This window comes from Suncus etruscus, chromosome 10, assembly GCF_024139225.1.
Source record: "Suncus etruscus isolate mSunEtr1 chromosome 10, mSunEtr1.pri.cur, whole genome shotgun sequence".
In the NCBI taxonomy this organism is placed as follows: domain Eukaryota; kingdom Metazoa; phylum Chordata; class Mammalia; order Eulipotyphla; family Soricidae; genus Suncus; species Suncus etruscus.
The window spans coordinates 88,689,173-88,709,498 of record NC_064857.1 but is presented as its reverse complement, the minus strand read 5'-3'; the positions used below and the strand labels follow the sequence as shown (position 1 = coordinate 88,709,498).

At 42.0% G+C, this 20,326-nt stretch overlaps 1 protein-coding gene across 2 annotated transcripts in view; it reads right to left on the bottom strand.

Annotated features, from left to right (window-relative positions):
- Positions 1-19,806, bottom strand: part of GOLM2 (golgi membrane protein 2) — an 88,084-nt gene extending 68,278 nt beyond the window's left edge. For both annotated transcript variants that reach the window (XM_049782498.1, XM_049782499.1), the window contains exon 1: positions 19,445-19,806. In XM_049782498.1, the coding sequence (XP_049638455.1) occupies positions 19,445-19,771 (327 nt within the window). In that variant the 5' untranslated portion in view covers positions 19,772-19,806. The remainder of the gene's footprint in view (positions 1-19,444) is intronic.
- Positions 19,807-20,326: the final 520 nt, after the last annotated feature.

The window sequence follows — 20,326 nt, the reverse complement described above, 5'->3', positions numbered from 1 at the left end:
ACATTGATTTGACCTTTGATGCCCTATGGATGTTTTTGGTTTTGTATCAAAATCAAAATATTCCCATGAGTATTTCTGGGTGTGACCCAAAAGCCAAAAAAGAAATATACTTTTTATTTTATGTTATTTTATGTTATTTTGTTTTATTTTATTTGGTTTTTGGGCCACATCCAGCAGCACTCAGGGGTCACTCCTGGCTTTTTGCTGAGAAATCACAGGCTTAGAGGACCATATGGGATGCCAGGGATTGAATCCATGTCTGTCCCAGGTTGGCCGCGTGCAAGGCAAATACCCTACCGCTGTGCTATCACTCTGGCCCCAAGAAATATACTTTTTTTTTTTTATCTTTGGATCACACCCAGCAGAGCTCAGGGGTTACTCCTGGCTCTGCGCTCAGAAATCGCTCCTGGCAGGATCAAGGCACCATATGGAATGCCGGGATTCGAACCACCATCTGTCCTGGGTCGGCTGCATGCAAGGCAAACGCCCTACTGCTGTGCTATTTCTCCAGGCCCAAGAAATAGACATTTTAAAATGCCAAAATGATTAGTTGATAATGATAACTAGATTATTTCACATCTTCCAGAAAATATATATGGATACTTACTGTGATAACCCCCAAAACATGTTTATGCATACATAGGTTTAAGAATCAGTGCAGGGGCCAGAGAGATAGCATGGAGGTAAGGTGTTTTTGCCTTTCATGCAGAAGGTCATCAGTTCAAATGCCGGCGTCCCATATGGTCCCCCGTGCCTGCCAGGAGCAATTTCTGAGCATGGAGCCAGGAATAACCCGTAAGCAATGCCGGGTGTGACCCAAAAACCACAAAAAAAAAAAAAAAAAAGAATCAGTGCAAACAGTTAAACAAATAATCAAATATTTACTGAGTCAAAAAAAATATTTACTGGGTCCATAGGATCAAATCTTTGTGTTTACAAAGTTTAGGTTATATATATTTTTTATTTTGTTTTATTGAAACCATTATAATATACAAAGTCCTTCATAGTTAAATTTTGTTTTATTGAAACCATTATAATTTTTGTTTTATTGAAACCATTATAATATACAAAGTCCTTCATAGTTAAATTTCAGGAATACAGTGGGCCATTCCCACCACCAGTGTCAACCTCCCTCCACTAACAAACCCCGAGTGCATCCTATACCACCACCCTTTGCCCCCCCCCCCGCCTGCCACTATAACAGGACCATTTAAGTTTAGATTATTAAAGTTTAGGTCTCCTGGTTTTATTATTGTTTGATTTGGCTTGGATATTTAGTTCTGTCCTTATTTTTCTCCACCAATGTATCTGAGATCACTTGGCCTCTGACCCTAAGCCTTTCATTTCTCCCTTCTTCTTAGTTTAAAAAAAATGCAGAAATATGTGATAAAACAAAGTAATCCATTTCCCTGGTTCACTGAAAAAGGCAAAAGCCCCTATTTAAAAGATAAGAAAGAAAAAAAGGGGTGTGTGTGCAGCAGGTTTTTTGTTTGTTTGTTTGTTTTGTTTTGTTTTGCATAGGCACTGAAAAATTTAGGGAATTAGAAAGAAAAAAAAAAACAAAAACCTTTGGCCTAAAACAGGAAGACCCTACCCATGAAGCATACCAACTAGAAGTTCCAGGCATACTAAGTTGTCTAACATGAAAGTCTTTTTTTGTGGTTCCAGTAAAAGTTCTCAATCACAGTTGTTGCAGTCAGGCTTCTGTAGTTAGAGATCCTGGTTTCTGCACAGATCCATGTCGTTCGATGTCAGGGTGTCTTCTTGTTTCATCTCACCATTAGGTAGCAAGGCAGGGAAGCCTGTCCTGAAAGCAAGTTGTTGCTGTTTCCAAGTTGTCAGGATGTCATATGAACCTATCCTGGAGCAAGTCAGTGCCAGGGCAGCATCAGAGCTTTCCCGAGTAAAAATCCAATTCCTGGTGCTGGTGCAGAAAATCGAGCTGGTTCCATACATGGGATACAAGGTTCAGGGGTGAATAGCCATTGTCCGATCATCTGAAGCCTAAGCCAAGTCACTATGACAAATGTTCAGGGTAAAAGGCCTCACTGCAATATAAAATGTATGAGTTCCTTTCCTTATTAGATAAGAACTTGTTTCCATATGTAAGATTTCACCATTTTAATAGGCCTATATATAAAAAAAAATGCCACATGATACTATTGGTGCACACAGGGGTAGAAATAACAGCTAAACAATCTCTAACCTGGATCTAACATCAACTTTTGCTTTCATTGATCTTTTAGATCATTTTCGCTGATTTCCACTTCAATGATTTCTGCTCTAAGATCTGTCATTTCCTAAAAATAAATAAATAAATAAACAAATAAATAAAGAAAGAAATGAAAAGATTTGTCATTTCCTTCTGCCTAGCTATTTTTGGTTCCTTTTGCTGATCATTTTCTAATTTTATAAGTTGTCATTAAACTATTTTTTTTTTTTTTTGGTTTTTGGGCCACACCCAGCGGTGCTCAGGGGTTACTCCTGGCTGTCTGCTCAGAAATAGCTCCTGGCAGGCACGGGGGACCATATGGGACACCGGGATTCGAACCAACCACCTTTGGTCCTGGATCGGCTGCTTGCAAGGCAAACGCCGCTGTGCTATCTCTCCGGGCCCGTCATTAAACTATTTATGTAGCCTCCTCTTCCTTCCTGATGTGTGCTTACAAAGCTATAAGTTTTCCTCTTAGTACCCGTAAATTCTGACAATTTGTATCTTCATTGTCATTTGTTTCCAGGAATGTTTTCTTTTTTTGTTTTGTTTTGGGGCCACCCCCCGTGACACTCAGGGGTTACTCCTGGCTATGCACTAGGAAATCACTCTTAGTTTGGGGACCATATGGGATGCCAGGGATCGAACCCAGGTCCATCCTGGGTCAGCTACAATGTGCAAGGCAAATGCCCTACTGCTGTGCTATTGCTCCAGCCCTTCCAGGAATGTTTTGATTTCCTCTTTGACTCATTGGTTGTTCAGTAGCAAGCTGTTTAATGTTCATGAGTTAGAATTTTTCTTCTGTGTTCTTTTGTAGTTCACTTCTAATTTAAATGCTTTGTGATCTGAGAAGGTAATATGTACAATTTATATCTTCTTGATTTTATGGACATATGTTTTACAAGCCAGCATGTGGTCTATCCTGGAGAATGACCCATTAGCATTGGAGAAAAATGTGTATCCAGTTTTCTAAGGCTGGAGAACCCTGTACATATATATCTACTAGTCCACTTTCTTCCATTTCTTTTTTCAGAGCTAGTATATTCTTTTCTTTTTTGCTTTTTTGTTTGTTTGTTTTTTGGGTCACACCCGACAGTGCTCAGAGGTTACTCCTGACTCTACGCTCAGAAATCGCTCCTGGAAGGCTCGGGAACCATATGGGATGCCGGGATTTGAATTGCCATCCTTCTGCATTCAAGGCAAACGCCTTATCTCCATGCTATCTCTCCAGCCCCCAGAGCTAGTATATTCTTGTTAGATTTCAGTCTAGTTGACCTACCAAGGGGTGACAAGGCACTGTTGAAGTCTCCCACTATTATCACGTTGCTGTGATGTCTTCTTTCAGATTTGTCAACAATTGTATTAAAATTGTATAAAATGCTGGTCCCTCATTGGGTGCATATATGCTTAGGAGTGAGATTTCTTCCTGTTGTACATATTCCTTGATTATTAAGAAATGTCCATCATTGTCCCTTATAATTTTTCTGTCTTAAGTTTACATCATCTGATATTAATATGGCCACCCCAGCTTTAAGGGAGTTATTTGCTTAGATGATTTTCCTCCAACCTTTGCTTTTGAGTCTGTGTTTGTTCTGACTATTCAGATTTGTTTCTTGTAGGCAGAATGTCAGATTCAGCTTTTTGATCCATTTTGCCACTCTGTGACTCTTAACTGGTGCATTTAGCCCATTAATATTGAGAGAGATAATTGTCATGAGATTTAGTGCCATCTTTGTGTAGAAGTTTAGTGTGTCTTTTGGTTTGTCTTGTAAAGTATACCTTTCAGTTTTTTTTTTTTAAAGCTGGTTTTGAGTCTGTAAAGTTTCTGAGCTGCTGTTTATCTTTAAAACTATATATATATATACTTCTTTCAAACTTGAAAGTGAGTATGGCTGGATGCAATATTCATTTCTTTGAGTTTTGTCACTATATCCACCACTGCCTTCTAGCTTGAGGGTTTCTTGTGACAGGTCTGCTACAAGTCTTAAGGATGTTCCTTTGAATGTAATTACCCTTTTTGATCTTGCTGCTTTCAGTATTCTATCCCTATCTGTGGGATTCGTCATTGTGACTCAGTGTGTCTTGGGGTGTTTTTCTTTGGGTCTCTTTTAGCTGGTACTCTTCGGCCATGCAGGATTTGCTTGTATGCAGTCTTTAGCTCTGGGAGTTTCTCTGCAATGAAAGTCCTTGACTGTTGATTCTTCCTGGAGATTTTCTTCGTGGGTCTTTGGGACTCCAATGATTCTTATATTGTTTTTGTTGAGTTTATCAAAGACTTCTATTTTCATCTGTCCACATTCTTTGAGTACTTTTTCCATTGTCTGATCTTTTGCTTTATGGCTCTTTTCTAATATTATCTTTTATTTGGAGCTGTTATGCATCTCATAAGCTGCTGTTACTCTGTTGAAGAGGTTTTCCAACTGATTTTTTTTCCAATTGAGGTTTTCATTTCATCTATTGAGTTTTTCAGACCAATTGATTCAGTGTGGATTTTTTTTATTTCTATCTTCATATCTTCTTGATTCTTATTTGTGTTCTGTTCAGCACAATCTATGCTTTCTTTAATTCCTATGAGGATCCTCTATATTTCTTCCCTAAACTACTTCTCTCTGAGAGGTTAATTAGGTGTTTGGCACTTTTTGGGTCACCAGAGCTGCCATCTTCATTCTCTATGCCTGGTGTTGGCTTGTGTTGTTTCCCCATTGTCACACTTGTGTAGTTTTTTCTACATGTTATGGTGGAGTTCACTGGCTAGAAAATGCATGCAGCTGTGACCTGGCTCCACCCTGCTTGGGTGTTCTCAGGTCACCTTGGTCTCACAGCTTCTGTTGGGGTTTCTGGGCTGGGGTTGGTCTCAAAGCCACAGCGATGAGCAGGCTGCTTCCCCTTGCAATCGCAAGCACCATTTTCTATTTATCTCTCCTGTCTATCATGAAATTTTTCTCTCTAAACCTCACTAACATCCTATTTTCCCCGACTGTTACTGTTCAATAATTATATGCCTTGTTTCATCTCTTCCCTCCTTTTTTTTTTTAATGAGGAAGAAGGATTAAAGTCAGTCCTGTGGACCTCAGGGGCTACTTCCAGCTGTGCTTGAGGGTTGATCCTGGTGGTGTCAGGGATTAAACCCAGGACTCCTGCAAGCATAGTATGTGTTCAGTTTGTCAAGCTACCTCTCCAGTCTCTCTCCAGAAAGGTTTCATTTCTTTATTCATCAGATATGTTTGAGCTTCCATTTTAAGTCAATTCTTTGCTACAAGCTAGGGATACAGTGAATGAAACAGTAACAGTATGCATCATTATGTTGCAAAAATTGTGGGGGAAGCCCTAACCTATTTTAGGGTAAACCATTCTTGAGAAAGCTTTAATTGAATCCTAAATAGATTAGGCTTTAATTAGGAAAAGAATGGAAGAGAGGTTTGGAGAAATAAAAAGCTTAGAAAAAAATGAAAACGTTCCAAATATAGAAATATATATTTTAAAGCACAGAATGGAAAAATCATGGAGAATTATAGAAGCTAAAACTTCAGTATGTGGAGTGAATAAAGCTAAAGAGAAAATTATAAATGTTCAAATTATATATTTGATAGCTGAAGTCAGATTGAGAAAATATTTGCAAGCTATATTAAAAGTAACAGGAAGTCACTGAATGAATGAATGGTTGTTCCACTGTTTTATTTTTCACAAATTTTAGCTTTTATGTTTATTTATTTTTATATAACACCCTGATTTACCAAGTTGTTCATAATACAGTTGTTTCATGAAATAAATAATACAGTTGTTTCATGAAATAAATGTTCAAACACCAATCCTACCACCCTACCACCAGATGTTTCCTCACTAGTGTCCCCAATTTCCCACCAACCATCCTAGCCTGCCCCCCTGAAAGAACAAAAAAAATTTACTTCATATTGTTTGTTATGACACAAAGGCACATAGAATGATCAAAACTTTGACTAACAAGGGTCAATTTGAAATAATTGTTATAATTCTCCGTGGTGTTAACTAACATCAGTGTCTAAGAATTTACTGAGCTGTGGCTGGCGCTAATTGAGCCTTCTGTGTTACTCTTTAGGCTCAATGAACTTGATAGATTTCTATTGTAACTTTCTCATCACATTTCCCGTGATACTACTGGGCTGAAATACTATGAAATTTCAAGGTGTCTTGTGGCTATGTGATTTAACATCTATAGATCTGAAATAAATATGGTGGCAAGGAAATGTGATAAGGTTTAGTTGTAGAGCTGGCCCATTTCTGTTAGAGGGTGAAGGATGTGGCGGTGAGCTACTGTAGCTTCAGGCAGTAAGGGGAAACTGCCCCCATCCATTCAGAGGTATCACCTTGGCCCAGACTACCTAGGAAGAGTTGTATCTATTATTTTCTTTCTCTATTTTGTTTTTGTTCTGTTTTGGGGTATACCCAGAAGTGCTCAGGGCTTACTCATGGCTCTTTACATCAAAATAACTCCTAGTGGAGCTTGGGAAGACCATGTGTGGTTCTGGGGCTAGAACCCAGGTCAGCCATGTGCAAGGCAAGCACCCTATCTGCTGTACCATCTCTTAGTAATATCTCTGCTGTACTATCCCATAGCTTTTCTAGTTAACAACCTAAAGTATAATCCTAAAGTTAACAACCTAAAGTATAATCCTAAAGTATAGAAGTTGATCACTTAGTATTTGCTTGTTTTTGGACAACAACCCCCAAATATGGCATCTTTTAACATTGCCTCAAAGTTCTACTTTGTCACCTTCCTTCTATTCTAATTTCTATTATACATTAGCCTGCTTTATCTTAGAATATTATATCACAAAAATACAATACAAAAATCCCTTCCTCACACCTATATTCATTGCAGCACTATTTACAATAGCCAGACTCTGGAAACAACCAAGATGCCCTTCAACAGATGAATGGCTAAAGAAACTGTAGTACATATACACAATGGAATATTATGCAGCCATCAGGAGAGATAAAGTCATGAAATTTTCCTATACATGGATGTACACAGAATCTATTATGCTGAGTGAAATAAGCCAGAGGGAGAGAGATAGACAGACACAGAATAGTCTCACTCATCTATGGGTTTTAAGAAAAATAAAAGACATTTTTGCAATAATTCTCCGAAATAAAAGAGAGGAGGGCTGGAAGGTCCAGCTCACAACATGAAGCTTACCACAGAGTGAAGAGTGCATTTAGAGAAATAACTACATTGAGAACTAATATAACAAAGTGAATGAATGAGGGAAGTAGAAAGCCTGTCTAGAGTACAGGCGGGGGTGGGGTGGAGAGGAGGGAGATTTGGGACATTGGTGATGAGAATACCGAACTGGTAACACTGGTAAAGTGTTATTTACATGACTGAAACCCAACTACAATCATATTTGTAATTAAGGTATTTAAATAAAGATATTAAAAATAAAAAATAATAAAAAGAATATTATATAATGGAATGATAAAGTGTGTGTATTTATGTGTATATTGATTTGGGGTTACATTAAAAAGTTTTCAGGGATCATTCCCGACAGTGCTCATGGGACCACCAGTGGTGAGATTAAGCCAACCGAGGTCAGATACTTGCAAGGCAAGTCCCTTAACCTCTCTGTTCTACCTCACTGGTTCTCTAAAATATATTATTTTTAAGGCAGCCTTTCAAACAACACTTAGGAAACAAGGGATTACTTACAAGTATACTATCAATAGGTTTATGCTTGGAGAAGCATAAAAGAATGGGAAGTAACCAGGTCCACACATAGGCAATGCTCAGGAGAGAAGGGGAGGGCATATAAATATAATAACTATGGATAGTTAAACATGTCTTTTGTGACCATGTTTTAATTTTTCTCAGATAAATACCTAAAGGTGAAATAGCTAGGCAGATATATATTTAACTTTACATGAAGCTATAGTTTATCAAAGTAGTCATGCCATTTTTTACAACTATCAAAAATAGTTGGGTATACATAGCTATTCCACATCCACACTAGTATTTGTACTACCAAACTTTAACATTAGTAATTTTTTTGGCTTGGGGCTATATTTTTGGTTTTGGGGCTACAGCCAGCAGCGCACAGGGATTACTCTTGGCTCTATACTCAGAAATCATGCCTGGCTGGCTCAGGGGACAATATGGGATGCCAAGGATTCAACCTGGATTTGTGTATGCCCCCTCCAAATTTTAAATAAGGAAAATATCTTAACAAGTACTTCATCAAAGAATACTTATGAATGGGGGCCGGGTAGGTGGCGCTGGAGATAAGGTGTCTGCCTTGCAAGCGCTAGCCAAGGAAGGACCTCGGTTCGATCCCCCGGCGTCCCATATGGTCCCCCCAAGCCAGGGGCGATTTCTGAGCACATAGCCAGGAGTAACCCCTGAGCTTCAAACGGGTGTGGCCCAAAAACCAAAAAAAAAAAAAAAAAAAAAAAAAAAAAAGAATACTTATGAATGGGAAATGTACACAAGAAAAAACATTCAATATCCTTAGTCATCAAGAAAATATGAAACCGTGTGCAAGGCAAACGCCCCACTGCTGTGCTATAGCTCCAGCTCCAATATTAGTACTTTTAATGTGTATAGTAAGTAGTGTCTCATTGTAGCTTTAATTTGCCTTTATTTTTTTTAGGTTTTGGGTCACACCAGATATACTCAGGGGTCATTTCTGGTTTTTCACTCAAGAATTATTCTTGGCAGTGGTTGGGAACCATACGGGATGCTGGGGATCAAATCCTGTTTGTATGCAAGGCAAGCTCCTAACCTGCTGTAATAACTATCTAGGCCCCACTTTTTTACTAGAGACTTCACCCAGCATTGTTGGTTCCCCAATGGTTTCACCACCAATTTTGACCTATAATTCTGTGCTCACTGGTTCCCTTTATCTTTGTATAGCTGAGCCTCCTTCAGGAGCTTCTCCATTACTTTGTCACCCATTGCTCTTACAGAACTGGGAAGTCAATGAGCCACTGAAGCTCTGGAATAGGAGCAGAATAGGTAATTTTGGTGGCTGATTTAAGAAAGCGAGAAATTGCCCTTCTCCAGGAATCTACTATCCCCAAGGAATAAGCTTTGCTTTGTTCTACAGCTCCCCCACTTTTTTTAAAATCAATCTCTAGAAGTGCAGGAAACTAGGGAAAGAATGTGAGGAAAGGGGCTGAAAGATAGCATGGAAGTAAAGCGTTTGCCTTGCATGCAGAAGGTCGGTGGTTCAAATCTCGGCATCCCATATGGTCCCGAGCCTGCCAGGAGCGATTTCTGAGCATAGAGCCAGGAGTAACCTCTGAGCATTGCCAGGTGTGAGTAAATATAGAGATTAATTGATTTCCTAAGAGGCAACTCAGGCTGAGAAGCCCCATGCAGGTGAAAGCCCAGCTACTACAGTTGGATTTTTAAAGTTTTTTTAAAGTATATATTTTGATATAAATCTTTTGTCAAATATTTCTTCCAACCTATGGTGGTTGTTATTATTGTTTTTGAGAGGCAAGGCTTTTTATTTTAACTCCAATTTATCGTCTTTTATTGTTCATGCTTTTGTGCTGTTGTTTGCTTGTTTTGTTTTGTTTTGTGCCACAACTGGCAGCTTTCAGGGGTTACTCTTGGCTCTGGATTACTCCTGCAGAATTGGAAAATCATATGAGATGCTGGGGATCGAACATGGTTCAGTTGGATGCCAGGTAGCTACAGTTCCTCAGCCTCAAAATCAAACCCTAGAAACATTCCCAAAGCAGTTCTGGCTACTCCATCTAGGGAGCTGCCTGTATCAGAACTCAAAGTGCATAATCTCTCCTTTACAGCACTCCACTCATGATTTCCTGTAGGGAGCAATTTTCCTTTACTTTTGGGATTCTCTTCTCTCTCCTTTCTCTTAGTTCCCAAATAAAACTAAACTACTTCAGTGGCTGCAAGGTAAAGTGCCTGAACCTGAATGGAAATTGAGAATGACTTCTTTTTTTTTCTTTGTTTCTTTTTTTAGGAGTGAAGACACATGTAAACTTGAGTACATTCTTATTGCTGACATTAGTTTGCAAATGAGCACGGACTACCTTGCAGACTGAGACGGGGTAGTGGTAAGTCAGACAAGAGACTATCAATTGCACATTGAATAGAAATGTTAGGGAAAAAGTTCCAAACTCTGCTCACCATCCGCATTGAGAAGATGGGCTTGAAAAATGCGGGCCAGTGCATTGACCCCTACATCACTGTAAGTGTCAAGGATCTGAATGGCATAGATCTGACTCCCGTGCAGGACATGCCAATGGCTTCCCGGAAAGAAGAGACTGACTTATTTTAATTGGTGATCTCACTACTCAACAAACAACACTTCTCTTCCATCTTTTTGGAGGAACAAGACCACTTCTCTATTCAACTAAAAGTATATTCTGACTTGGAGAGGTTATGGTTATTAAAGAGAAAAGAAGTTCCATATTGTTCAACTACAAACCTCAAAACTGACTGCTTTTTGCATTTATGATAAAGCAATTTTGATCAATGGACATTTTTTTAAATATTCCAATAGTTCCTTTTATTTATCAAAAGCTTGACTTGGGCTGGGAGATACTACTACAGGTAAGGTGCTTGCCTTGTATACAGGTGACCTGTATTCTATATACATAGATTCTATTCCTAATATCCTATATGGTTCTACAAACTTATCAGGAGTTATCACTGAGCACAGATCTAGAATGCCTGAGTACAGTCAGATGCAACACACCCCCAACTTCCCCATCCCTGCCAAAATAACTTGGCTTTGTCTACTGAAGACACACTTTTTTTGTTGTTGTTGTTTGGTTGTTTGGTTTTGGTTTTTGGGTCACACCCGGCAGCACTCAGGGGCTACTCCTGGCTCTACGCTCAAAAATCGCCCCCAGCAGGCTCAGGGAACCATATGGGATGCCGGGATTCGAACCACTGTCCTTCTGCATGCAAGGCAAATGCCTTACCTCCATGCTATCTCTTCAGCCCAAGACACACAGTTTTAATAGAAACTACAGATAATAAGATTTCAAGTTAGGGTAAGAGGAATGTTCAATACACCCAGAAAACAGAAGGCTCTTTCTGACAGAAAAAAGAAAAGGCAGTGTGTATGCTATGGTTCCCTCACTGTGTTCTGTAATCCCACAAATAGCATGAATTTCTCTTTTTTTTAACAGTATTACACCCCCCCAAAGCACAGGTCAAAGTCTTTTTTTTTTTTTTTTTTTTGGTTTTTGGTTTTTGGGCCACACCCGGTGATGCTCAGGGGTTACTCCTGGCTGTCTGCTCAGAAATAGCTCCTGGCAGGCACGGGGGACCATATGGGACACCGGGATTTGAACCAACCACCTTTGGTCCTGGATCGGCTGCTTGCAAGGCAAACGCCACTGTGCTATCTCTCCGGGCCCAGGTCAAAGTCTTAATACCTCATACATCAGAATATGACCTACTTGGAAATAAGGTCTTTAAGGAGGTGATTAACTCATTTGTAGCATATAGAGAAATAACTCAAAAGTATGGGCAATATGAATCAGTAATAAATCTTGGATTCAAGATTACAGATCTAAAAGTGCCAGGTTTGTGAAGAGAAGGAAGGGAATGATGAGGCTGACTAGAAGTAAATTTGGAACACATGGAAGTAGACCAAAGAGGTAACAGTATGCACCAGAATCCTAAGTGCTAATCAATAAATAATGAGGGGTGAATGTGTGTGTAGATGGGAGAAGCAAAACTGGAGAAGGCATAGAAACATGGGTTGGGGCCCAGAGAGATAGCACAGCGGCATTTGCCTTGCAAGCAGACAATCCAGGACCAAAGGTGGTTGGTTCGAATCCCATATGGTCCCCCGTGCCTGCCAGGAGCTATTTCTGAGCAGACAGCCAGGAGTAACCCCTGAGCAACACTGGGTGTGGCCCAAAAACCAAAAAAAAAAAAAAAAAAGAAAGAAACATGGGTTGAAGGTAATGAATCTTCAGCAAAAATAGTATGCAGTAACTTGGTACATCAATACTATAAACTTGAAAACCACTATAACCCCATTACTTAAACTATAACAATATAGGCGGGAAAAAAACTATAACAGAATAATAATAATAAAGAGGCAATTAGATCAAAAAGATACTAATAAGAAGCAGTTGTAATCCACTATGACTGTGCTAAGAAGAGAAAGCAACACTAGGGAAAAAGAGGTAATAGAAAAGCAGGGAGAGGGTGGTCTGTAAGCCAAGAGATATGACCCAGAAATCAACCTAATGGCACTTGAACCTTGGAATCTTAGACTCCAGAAAATCTATTTCTTTGGACCATACCCAGTGATGCTTGGGGATTACTCCTGACTTGTGCTCAAAAATCAGTCCTGACTTGGGGGACCATATGGGATGCTGGGGGATAGAACCACGGTTCATCCTAGGTCAGCCACATGCAAGGTAAATGTCCTAACGCTTCGCTACTGCTCTGGCCCCCTAAAGTCTATTTCTATAGTGTTAAGTTATGCTTCTATTGTGTATGCTCTGCTCTCTGCTGGAATTCTTAGCAAGAAGACAAAAAAAGTAAGATAAGTTTTGGGTCATCCCAGAAAAAATGAGGTTTATTTCTACTTCCCTGAACACAGTTATAAGCAATTTTAAGCTCCAGTAAAGAAATTTGTTTTCTATACCTTTAGTTACACTATTGAGAGATATAATAACTTTTACAAACTAACCTATTTTTATCTAAGTTTCAATCGTTTTCCATTTACCTTTGCGTTGTAACAAACAATATGTAGTAAATTTGTGCTTGCAAGGAATCAGAGTAGGGTAGTGGATGGAGAAGTAGGGACATGGGCAAAGAGAAGATCACACTGGTGGTAGGATTGGTGTTTGAACATGTAATGCATGAAACAATTTTATTATGGATAATTTAGTAAATCATGATGTTATAATAAAAATTCTTTTAGAAAAAGGAAAGAATTTTCTAAAAGTCAACGTATTATAAATAACAGGTTACAATATCACCATTTTCATTCATGTAAAGCAGAGATTCCTAGATATACAAAGGCAGTCTAACAATAGCAATGAGCATACTTAGATCTTGTCTCTCATACCATTATTCAATAAAAAATGTTGCACGGGGGACCGGAGAGATAGCACAGTGGTATGGCTTTTGCCTTAGATGCAGAAGGACAGTGGTTTGAGTCCCGACATCCCATAGGGTCCCCAAGCCTGACAGGAGCAATTTCTGAGCGTAGAGCCAGAAGTAACCCCAGAGCACTGACGGGTGTGACCCAAAAAAAAAAAAATGTTGCACAGCGCAGTAGCACTGAGAGTAGGGTACTTGCTCGATCTCCAGCATCCCATATGGTCCCCTGAGCCCACCAGGAGGGATTCCTGGGTGCAGAGCCAGGAGTAACCCTAGGCATCACTAGGTGTGGCCCAGAAATAAAAAACAATAAAAAGAACCAGTGCTCAATGGAAAATGGCAGATCCTATGACTACAACAGAAAATAAATAAACATGGAATATCCCAGTAGTGCCAAAGAATAAGAAAAATGGTATGTCACATGTATTATAACCAAGAAATACAAAGAATCAACTAATAGTGCTCCTTTAATTTTTTTTTTTTTTTTGGTTTTTCGGGCCACACCCGTTTGATGCTCAGGGGCTACTCCTGGCTAAACGCTCAGGAATTTCCCCTGGCTTGGGGGGACCATATGGGACGCCGGGGATCGAACCGAGGTCCCTCCTTGGCTAGCACTTGCAAGGCAGACACCTTACCTCTAGCGCCACCTCGCCAGCCCCAATAGTGCTCCTTTAATAACCAAAACAGAAACAATTATGAGTAACAAAAAACAGTAGCATTAAACTATAACCTGAAAGTGTAAAAGAAAATATTCATTAGACCACATTGGTATAATAGAATAAATCAATAAATGAGAGAGAAGAGAAAAAGGTCTATATAGAATAAATCCAAATAATTTATGAAGATCTCTGGTCATTCATGAAATAAAGCCTAACTTTTTACTCAATGTGGTTGTACAAAATGACTTTATTCCAAAAAGTATAGTATAGAAGGCGGAAAATATAGTGAAGAAACTGAAAACACTACTTTCAAGGAAGATGTACAATGCTGACATCAATTTTGTCATTTTAATGTGTGTGTATGTATGTGTGTGTATCTCTAGTATGATATAATGAGAATGGAACTTTACCTCTATAATCTTCCACTCCAAAATATAATTCTGAGAAAATCATAAGATAGATCTCATTGAGGGCCATTCTACAAAATATTTGACCAATAATCCACTTAAAAGTTAAGATTAAATCTGAAAATAGATGCAAACAATAAAAAAAGATTAACATTTCTATTAGAAGCTTAGTGCCTCCTTATGAAACTCAGGAACAAACATTTCAATAATGTTAGAAATCTTGAAATAGGTAACTAACATACAAGAAACAAATTTCTGAGCCAGCTGCACCAAATATTAGCCAATAAAAGGTAATTAAAGCATGTAGACATTTCACAAATTAGCATGCTTCGCTACATTCTATATTCTCCTGAACCATCTTAACAGATATGCCATAAAATGGGAAGCTGCATTCAAATTCATTAATTAAAAATATAAGGGACTGGAGAGATAGCATGGAGGTAAGGTGTTTGCCTTGCATGCAGAAGGACAGTGGTTCGAATCCTGGCATCCCATATGGTCCCCCGAGCCTGCCAGGTGTGATTTCTGAGCATAGAGCCAGGAGTAACCACTGAAGGACGCCGGGTATGATCCAAAACCAAAAAAATAAAATAAAATAAAATAAAATAAAAGCTCTTTACTGATATATTTCTCTAGTCTACAGTGTATTCAAGCAGGCATTTTATTGCAATTTTTGAGAGTCTGGGCACACTATATAGCATTTAAGAGCCTATACAGTGCCAGAGATCAAATCTGGCAACCACTCCAGGTCTTTGAGCCATTTTCCCGGTTCCTCAGCAAGCATTTCTGAACTTCAAGATGATACAGTTATACTTCATACTCCCATCCCCCCAAAAAGCATATTTTCCTTTTTGTTCATCAACAATTCCTAGAACAATGAATTGTTTATAGTGTTTATATTTACAAACAATATACTTACATTTATATACAATATATTCTTTTTATATATACCACCTTGAAAAGTACTTTTTTTTTTTTTTTTTTTGGTGGTTTTTGGGTCACACCCGGCAGTGCTCAGGGGTTATTCCTGGCTCCAGGCTCAGAAATTGCTCCTGGCAGGCACGGGGGACCATATGGGGCGCCGGGATTCGAACCGATGACCTCCTGCATGAAAGGCAAATGCCTTACCTCCATGCTATCTCTCCGGCCCCGAAAAGTACTTTTTTTTTTTGGTATTTCAGCAACACCCGGTGATGCTCAGGGGTTACTCCCTGCTATGTGCTCAGAAATCGCTCCTGGGGCCCGGAGAGATAGCACAGCAGTGTTTGCCTTGCAAGCAGCTGATCCAGGACCTAAGGTGGTTGGTTCGAATTCCGGTGTCCCATGTGGTCTCCCGTGCCTGCCAGGAGCTATTTCTGAGCAGATAGCCAGGAGTAACCCCTGAGCGCTGCCGGGTGTGGCCCTAAAACCAAAAAAAAAAAAAAAAAGAAATCGCTCCTGACTTGGGGAACCATATGGGTCGCCAGGGGATCGAACTGAGGTTTGTCCTGGGCTAGCTCCGGCAAGCCTTACCGCTGTGCGCCACCGCTCGAGCCCCTGGAAAAGTACTTTTTAAGTTTTGTTTTGGCTTGGTTTTTTTTTTTGGGAGGGGTCTCTCAGGCCCCGAAAAGTACTTTTCTAAGAGGAAAAAGCAGAGGACCCAAGTGGCTAGAGGGGGGAAAAAATCCTTCAAAAATAAAGAAGGGTCGGCGTGGTGAGGTAAGGTGTCTGCCTTGCCAGCACTAGCCTAGGACGGACCACGGTTTGATTCCCCGGCGTCCAATATGTCCCCCCAAGCCAGAAGCAACTTCTGAGCGCATAGCCAGGAGTAACCCCTGAGTGTCACCGGGTGTGGCCCAAAAACCAAATAAATAAATAAATAAAGAAGGGGTTGGGCTGGAGCAATAGCACAGCAATAGGGCATTTGTCTTGAGTAGCCAATCGAGGACAGATCTTGGTTCGATTCCCATATGGTCCCCCAGCCAGGAGCGATTTCTGAGTGCATAGCCAGGAGTAACCTCTGAGCGACACAGGGTGTGACCCAAAAAGCAAAGAATAAAAAATAAAAAAATAAAGAAGTGGTCAGGGCAGAGAGAAAGCACAGCAGGTATAGTGCTTGCTTTGCACATGGCTGACCAGGTTGCCTGAAGGGCATCATCTGATCTCCAGAGCCCCATCAGGAGTGAAGCCCTGAGCACTGCTGAGTGTGGCTCCCCCAAACGGAAAAAGAAAAAGTAAGAAGGAGGGGCCGGAGAGATAGCATGGATGTAAGGCGTTTGCCTTGCATGCAGAAAGATAGTGGTTCGAATCCCAGCATCCCATATGGTCCCCCGAGCCTGCCAGGAGTAATTTCTGAGTATAAAGCCAGGAGTAATCCCTGAGCGCTGCCGGGTAGGACCCAAAAAAAAAAAAAAAAAAAAAAGTAAGGAGGAGGCCGTGGGAGATGCCTGGATACCTTCTCTATATCCAAGAGTTAGATCCCTTGATTCCTCAAGGGCTCTGCTGCTTATACCTAGAAGCTCCACTGTGATCCTCAGTGCCACAGTAATTTCCAATGCCAACCCAGCAAAGTATGTCTAGCCCCCCAACTCCTCAACTGAAGGCATCTGACTCTGGGCAAGCACCGCAAACCAAAAGATATATAAACATGGCCAGGAAGTGTAACATGCCTTTGACCACCACATCAGAAGGAGTAAGACTCTCAGCGAAAACCACAATCAAATGTGTAAAGGACATAGCCAGTCATCGGATTTAAGCCTCAGTGATGTTGCAGCAGCAAAAACACAAAAGGAAGGGAAAATAAGGGGAAGGAGGAAAAAAGGTAGGGAAAAAATTTATTAAATGCAACATTACAGAATCAAGAAAGGAGACTGTGGGGGCCAAAGCTATTGCACAGTAGGTAGGGCGTCTGACTTGCTGGTGGTCAACCAGGGTTTGATCCCCAGCATCTCATATGGTCCCCCAAGCCTGCCAGAATTAATTTCTGAGAGAAGAGACAAGAGTAACCCCTGAATACAGTCAGGTATGGCCCAAAAACAAAAACAAAAGAGTTTTTTTTATGTGACTAGCATTGTCATTTGTGCTTTTCAGGAGAATAGCTTTAATAAAATGGAAGAAAAGGACAGCAGAAGGAAAAGACTGTTATTAAATGGAAATTGATAACACATTTCTAAACCCAATAAAAGGAGTTAAGCAGTGAAAGGGGGAAAATATTGGTTAGTTGAGAGAAGGAAATATATAGAGGAATTAAAATTTTAGAACAAGGAACACATCCATATCTGATTGAAGATAAAAGAGAAATCCTACTGAAAGAGAAAACAATAGTAGCATAAAGTAATATAAAAGCCTTATCACACCAACAGAGTATAACAGATAGGGCACTTGCCTACACTTGGCTGACCCAGGTTCAATTCCCAGCCCCCTCTCAGCACACCCCATGAAACTGCCAGGTTTGATCTCTGAGAGCAGAGCCAGGAGTAAGCCCTGAGCACTGCAGGCTATGACCCAAAACACCATCTTTTCAGATGGTCGATTAGAATTTGACTAGTAATGCAAAAAGATTCCAAGTTGGAAGACCTCATGAGAACATTCTCTTTTTTTTTGTTTTTGCTTTTTTGTTTTGGGGTCACACCCGGCAACACAGAGGTTACTCCTGGCTCTGTGCTGAGAAATTGCTCCTAGCAGGTTTGGGGGACCACAATGGGTGCCAGGATTCCAACCACCTGCAAGGAAAACATCCTACCACTGTACTATCACTCCAGCCCAAGAACATTCTAATAATTTCATGATTATCTGCCTCCATGAAGAGAATTTCAGTCATCAAGTAGTATGTATGTGCATAAGTTTATGATGTGCCTAAATTTGTTCTCCAATCCCTCTCTGAGGATGTCTGCCCTATATTATATTGAGTGAAGAGGCATTTCTGGACAAATACTTGAAGGTCTCAAGCTTCATGAAGTTGGAAGGTAGAAGCTGGTGACAGGAAGTTGGAAATGCAGGAATATTTTAATTTTGAATTACTAATATATATCATTTTAATATATAAAAATACCTGTAGTCACAATAGAAATACATACAGAGACACATATGCACAAAAAATAATGTGAACACTATCAAAGGTGGGCCCAGAAAGGTATTAACCAACTTTCAGGATTTTCCTTTACCAACAAAAGTTGCATAAGTCATAAATAAATCATAGCGCACCCAATAGGCTAGTAAGAACAAAGACAATTTAATAGCAGGTATAGCTGCATTCAGCTTTAAACTCTTTCATTTAAGACAACATGACTTCTCTGCATAAATCAGCAAACATAATAGCTATTTATGCATACAAAATTTCATTTGTATTTCCACAATAATGAGGAAGCTGGCATACAATTCTAACTGGAACATATTTTTAGACTCTACCCCTTTCGACTAATTTCATTAACAATTCAAATTGAGTGCCCGGTTTTGATGTACTACACCTCCAAGTGAGAAATGCATCTAAGGGCTCCCATCTAGCCCCACATCTGCTCACAAAAGGCGGCGAGCGAGGGCTCCTAAGTCGACTGAACGCATCGCCTCCCGCAGCTGGAAGAGTGCTGTTTCAACAACACATACGGTGACCACCTTAAGCAGACATCAAGTTTCCTGCTTTAATAGGAAAATCGATCCGTGTCAGGCACCAGGGAAAAAAGCCACCGCAGCACTCTAGAGAGCGAACCTGGCCGGCCCTTTGCAGGGGGTCGGTCTGGGGACGGAAAGGAGGCCGCACAGGCCGGAGAGAACTCCTACTGCCAGCTCAGCATCTGAGCTCGGAGCAAAGGCTGCACAGTGTGGCATCTACACTGTGGCAAGCCGCTCGCTCGGGAGGAACTAGAAACGAAGGTGTGGAGGAGGACGAGGAGGCTGGAGGATGAAGCGAAGGCCGAGAAAGCCCTGCACCTTCCCATCCGAAGTAAGAGTCGCCTCGCAGATCGCTGTCCAGACAGATCGCAGCTCCAGGCTCCCTGCTGGAAGGCACGGCGCAGCAGCAGCAGCAGCTGGGACCTAGCGCTGCCCCCGGCAGCTCCAAGCGACCCGCGAGCACAGGGCTGGAGGGAAGGGCCGGCGCCGTCCTTACCTTGTCATCCTCGCACCGCTTGCCCAGGCCTTCGCGGGCCTGCAGCCGGCTGCTCAGCCGGCCGTAGTCGGCCTCCTTGAGGTCGATCTGCTTCTTGTGCGAGTCGACGAGCAGCAGCAGGTCCGAGTTGCGCTTCTCCAGCCGCCCGCGGGCCACCTCGGTCCTCTGCACCTGGCTCTGCAGCTCGGCCACCTCCTCCTGCAGCAGGACGTGGCGCGACGAGATGCTCCAGTAGTTGAAGGCCAGCGCGACGATCACCACCAGCAGCACGGCCAGCACCAGCGAGGGCAGGCGGCCCGCCCGCCGGTTGGCCCCGAAGCCCACCATGGGGCCGAAGGGCCGCGCCGGGCCTCTCGCCGCTCCCTGCGAGCCGAGCGCCCGCGCCTCTGGGCGGCCTCCGGGGTTGCCTGGGGGACGCGGCCCGCGGCCGGCCGGAGGAGGCGGGCGGAGGCGCCCGGGCGACCGCGCAGGGGCGGGGCCTCGCTCAGCCCCTCCCCGCCCTCGCCTCTCGGGGCCGGAGCTCGTCGCCCTGCTGGGCTCGGCCCGGACTTCCGGGCGGAGAGGAGCGGGAGGCGGGACGCGGGGGAAGGCGGGACGCGGGACGCGGGAGCAGGCGGCCGTTCCGTTCCGCTCGCACCTGTGGTCCTCACCTCAGGCCGGGGGCGGGGACGGAGCCAGAAAGGGGCGGGCTTCCCTGGCCACGCCCACCACCCGCCGGCCGGGCCGGCTCGCCCACGCCCCCTCTTCTCGCGAGAGAGCCGGGGACTGAGGGAGGGAGGGAGGGAGGATGAGAGGGAGGGAGTGGGCTTCTCTCGCTTCTCTCGCGAGGGCGTGATCTCTGAGGGGGCGTGTGGTGGGCCCTTCTGTGGCGGCTGGGAGCTG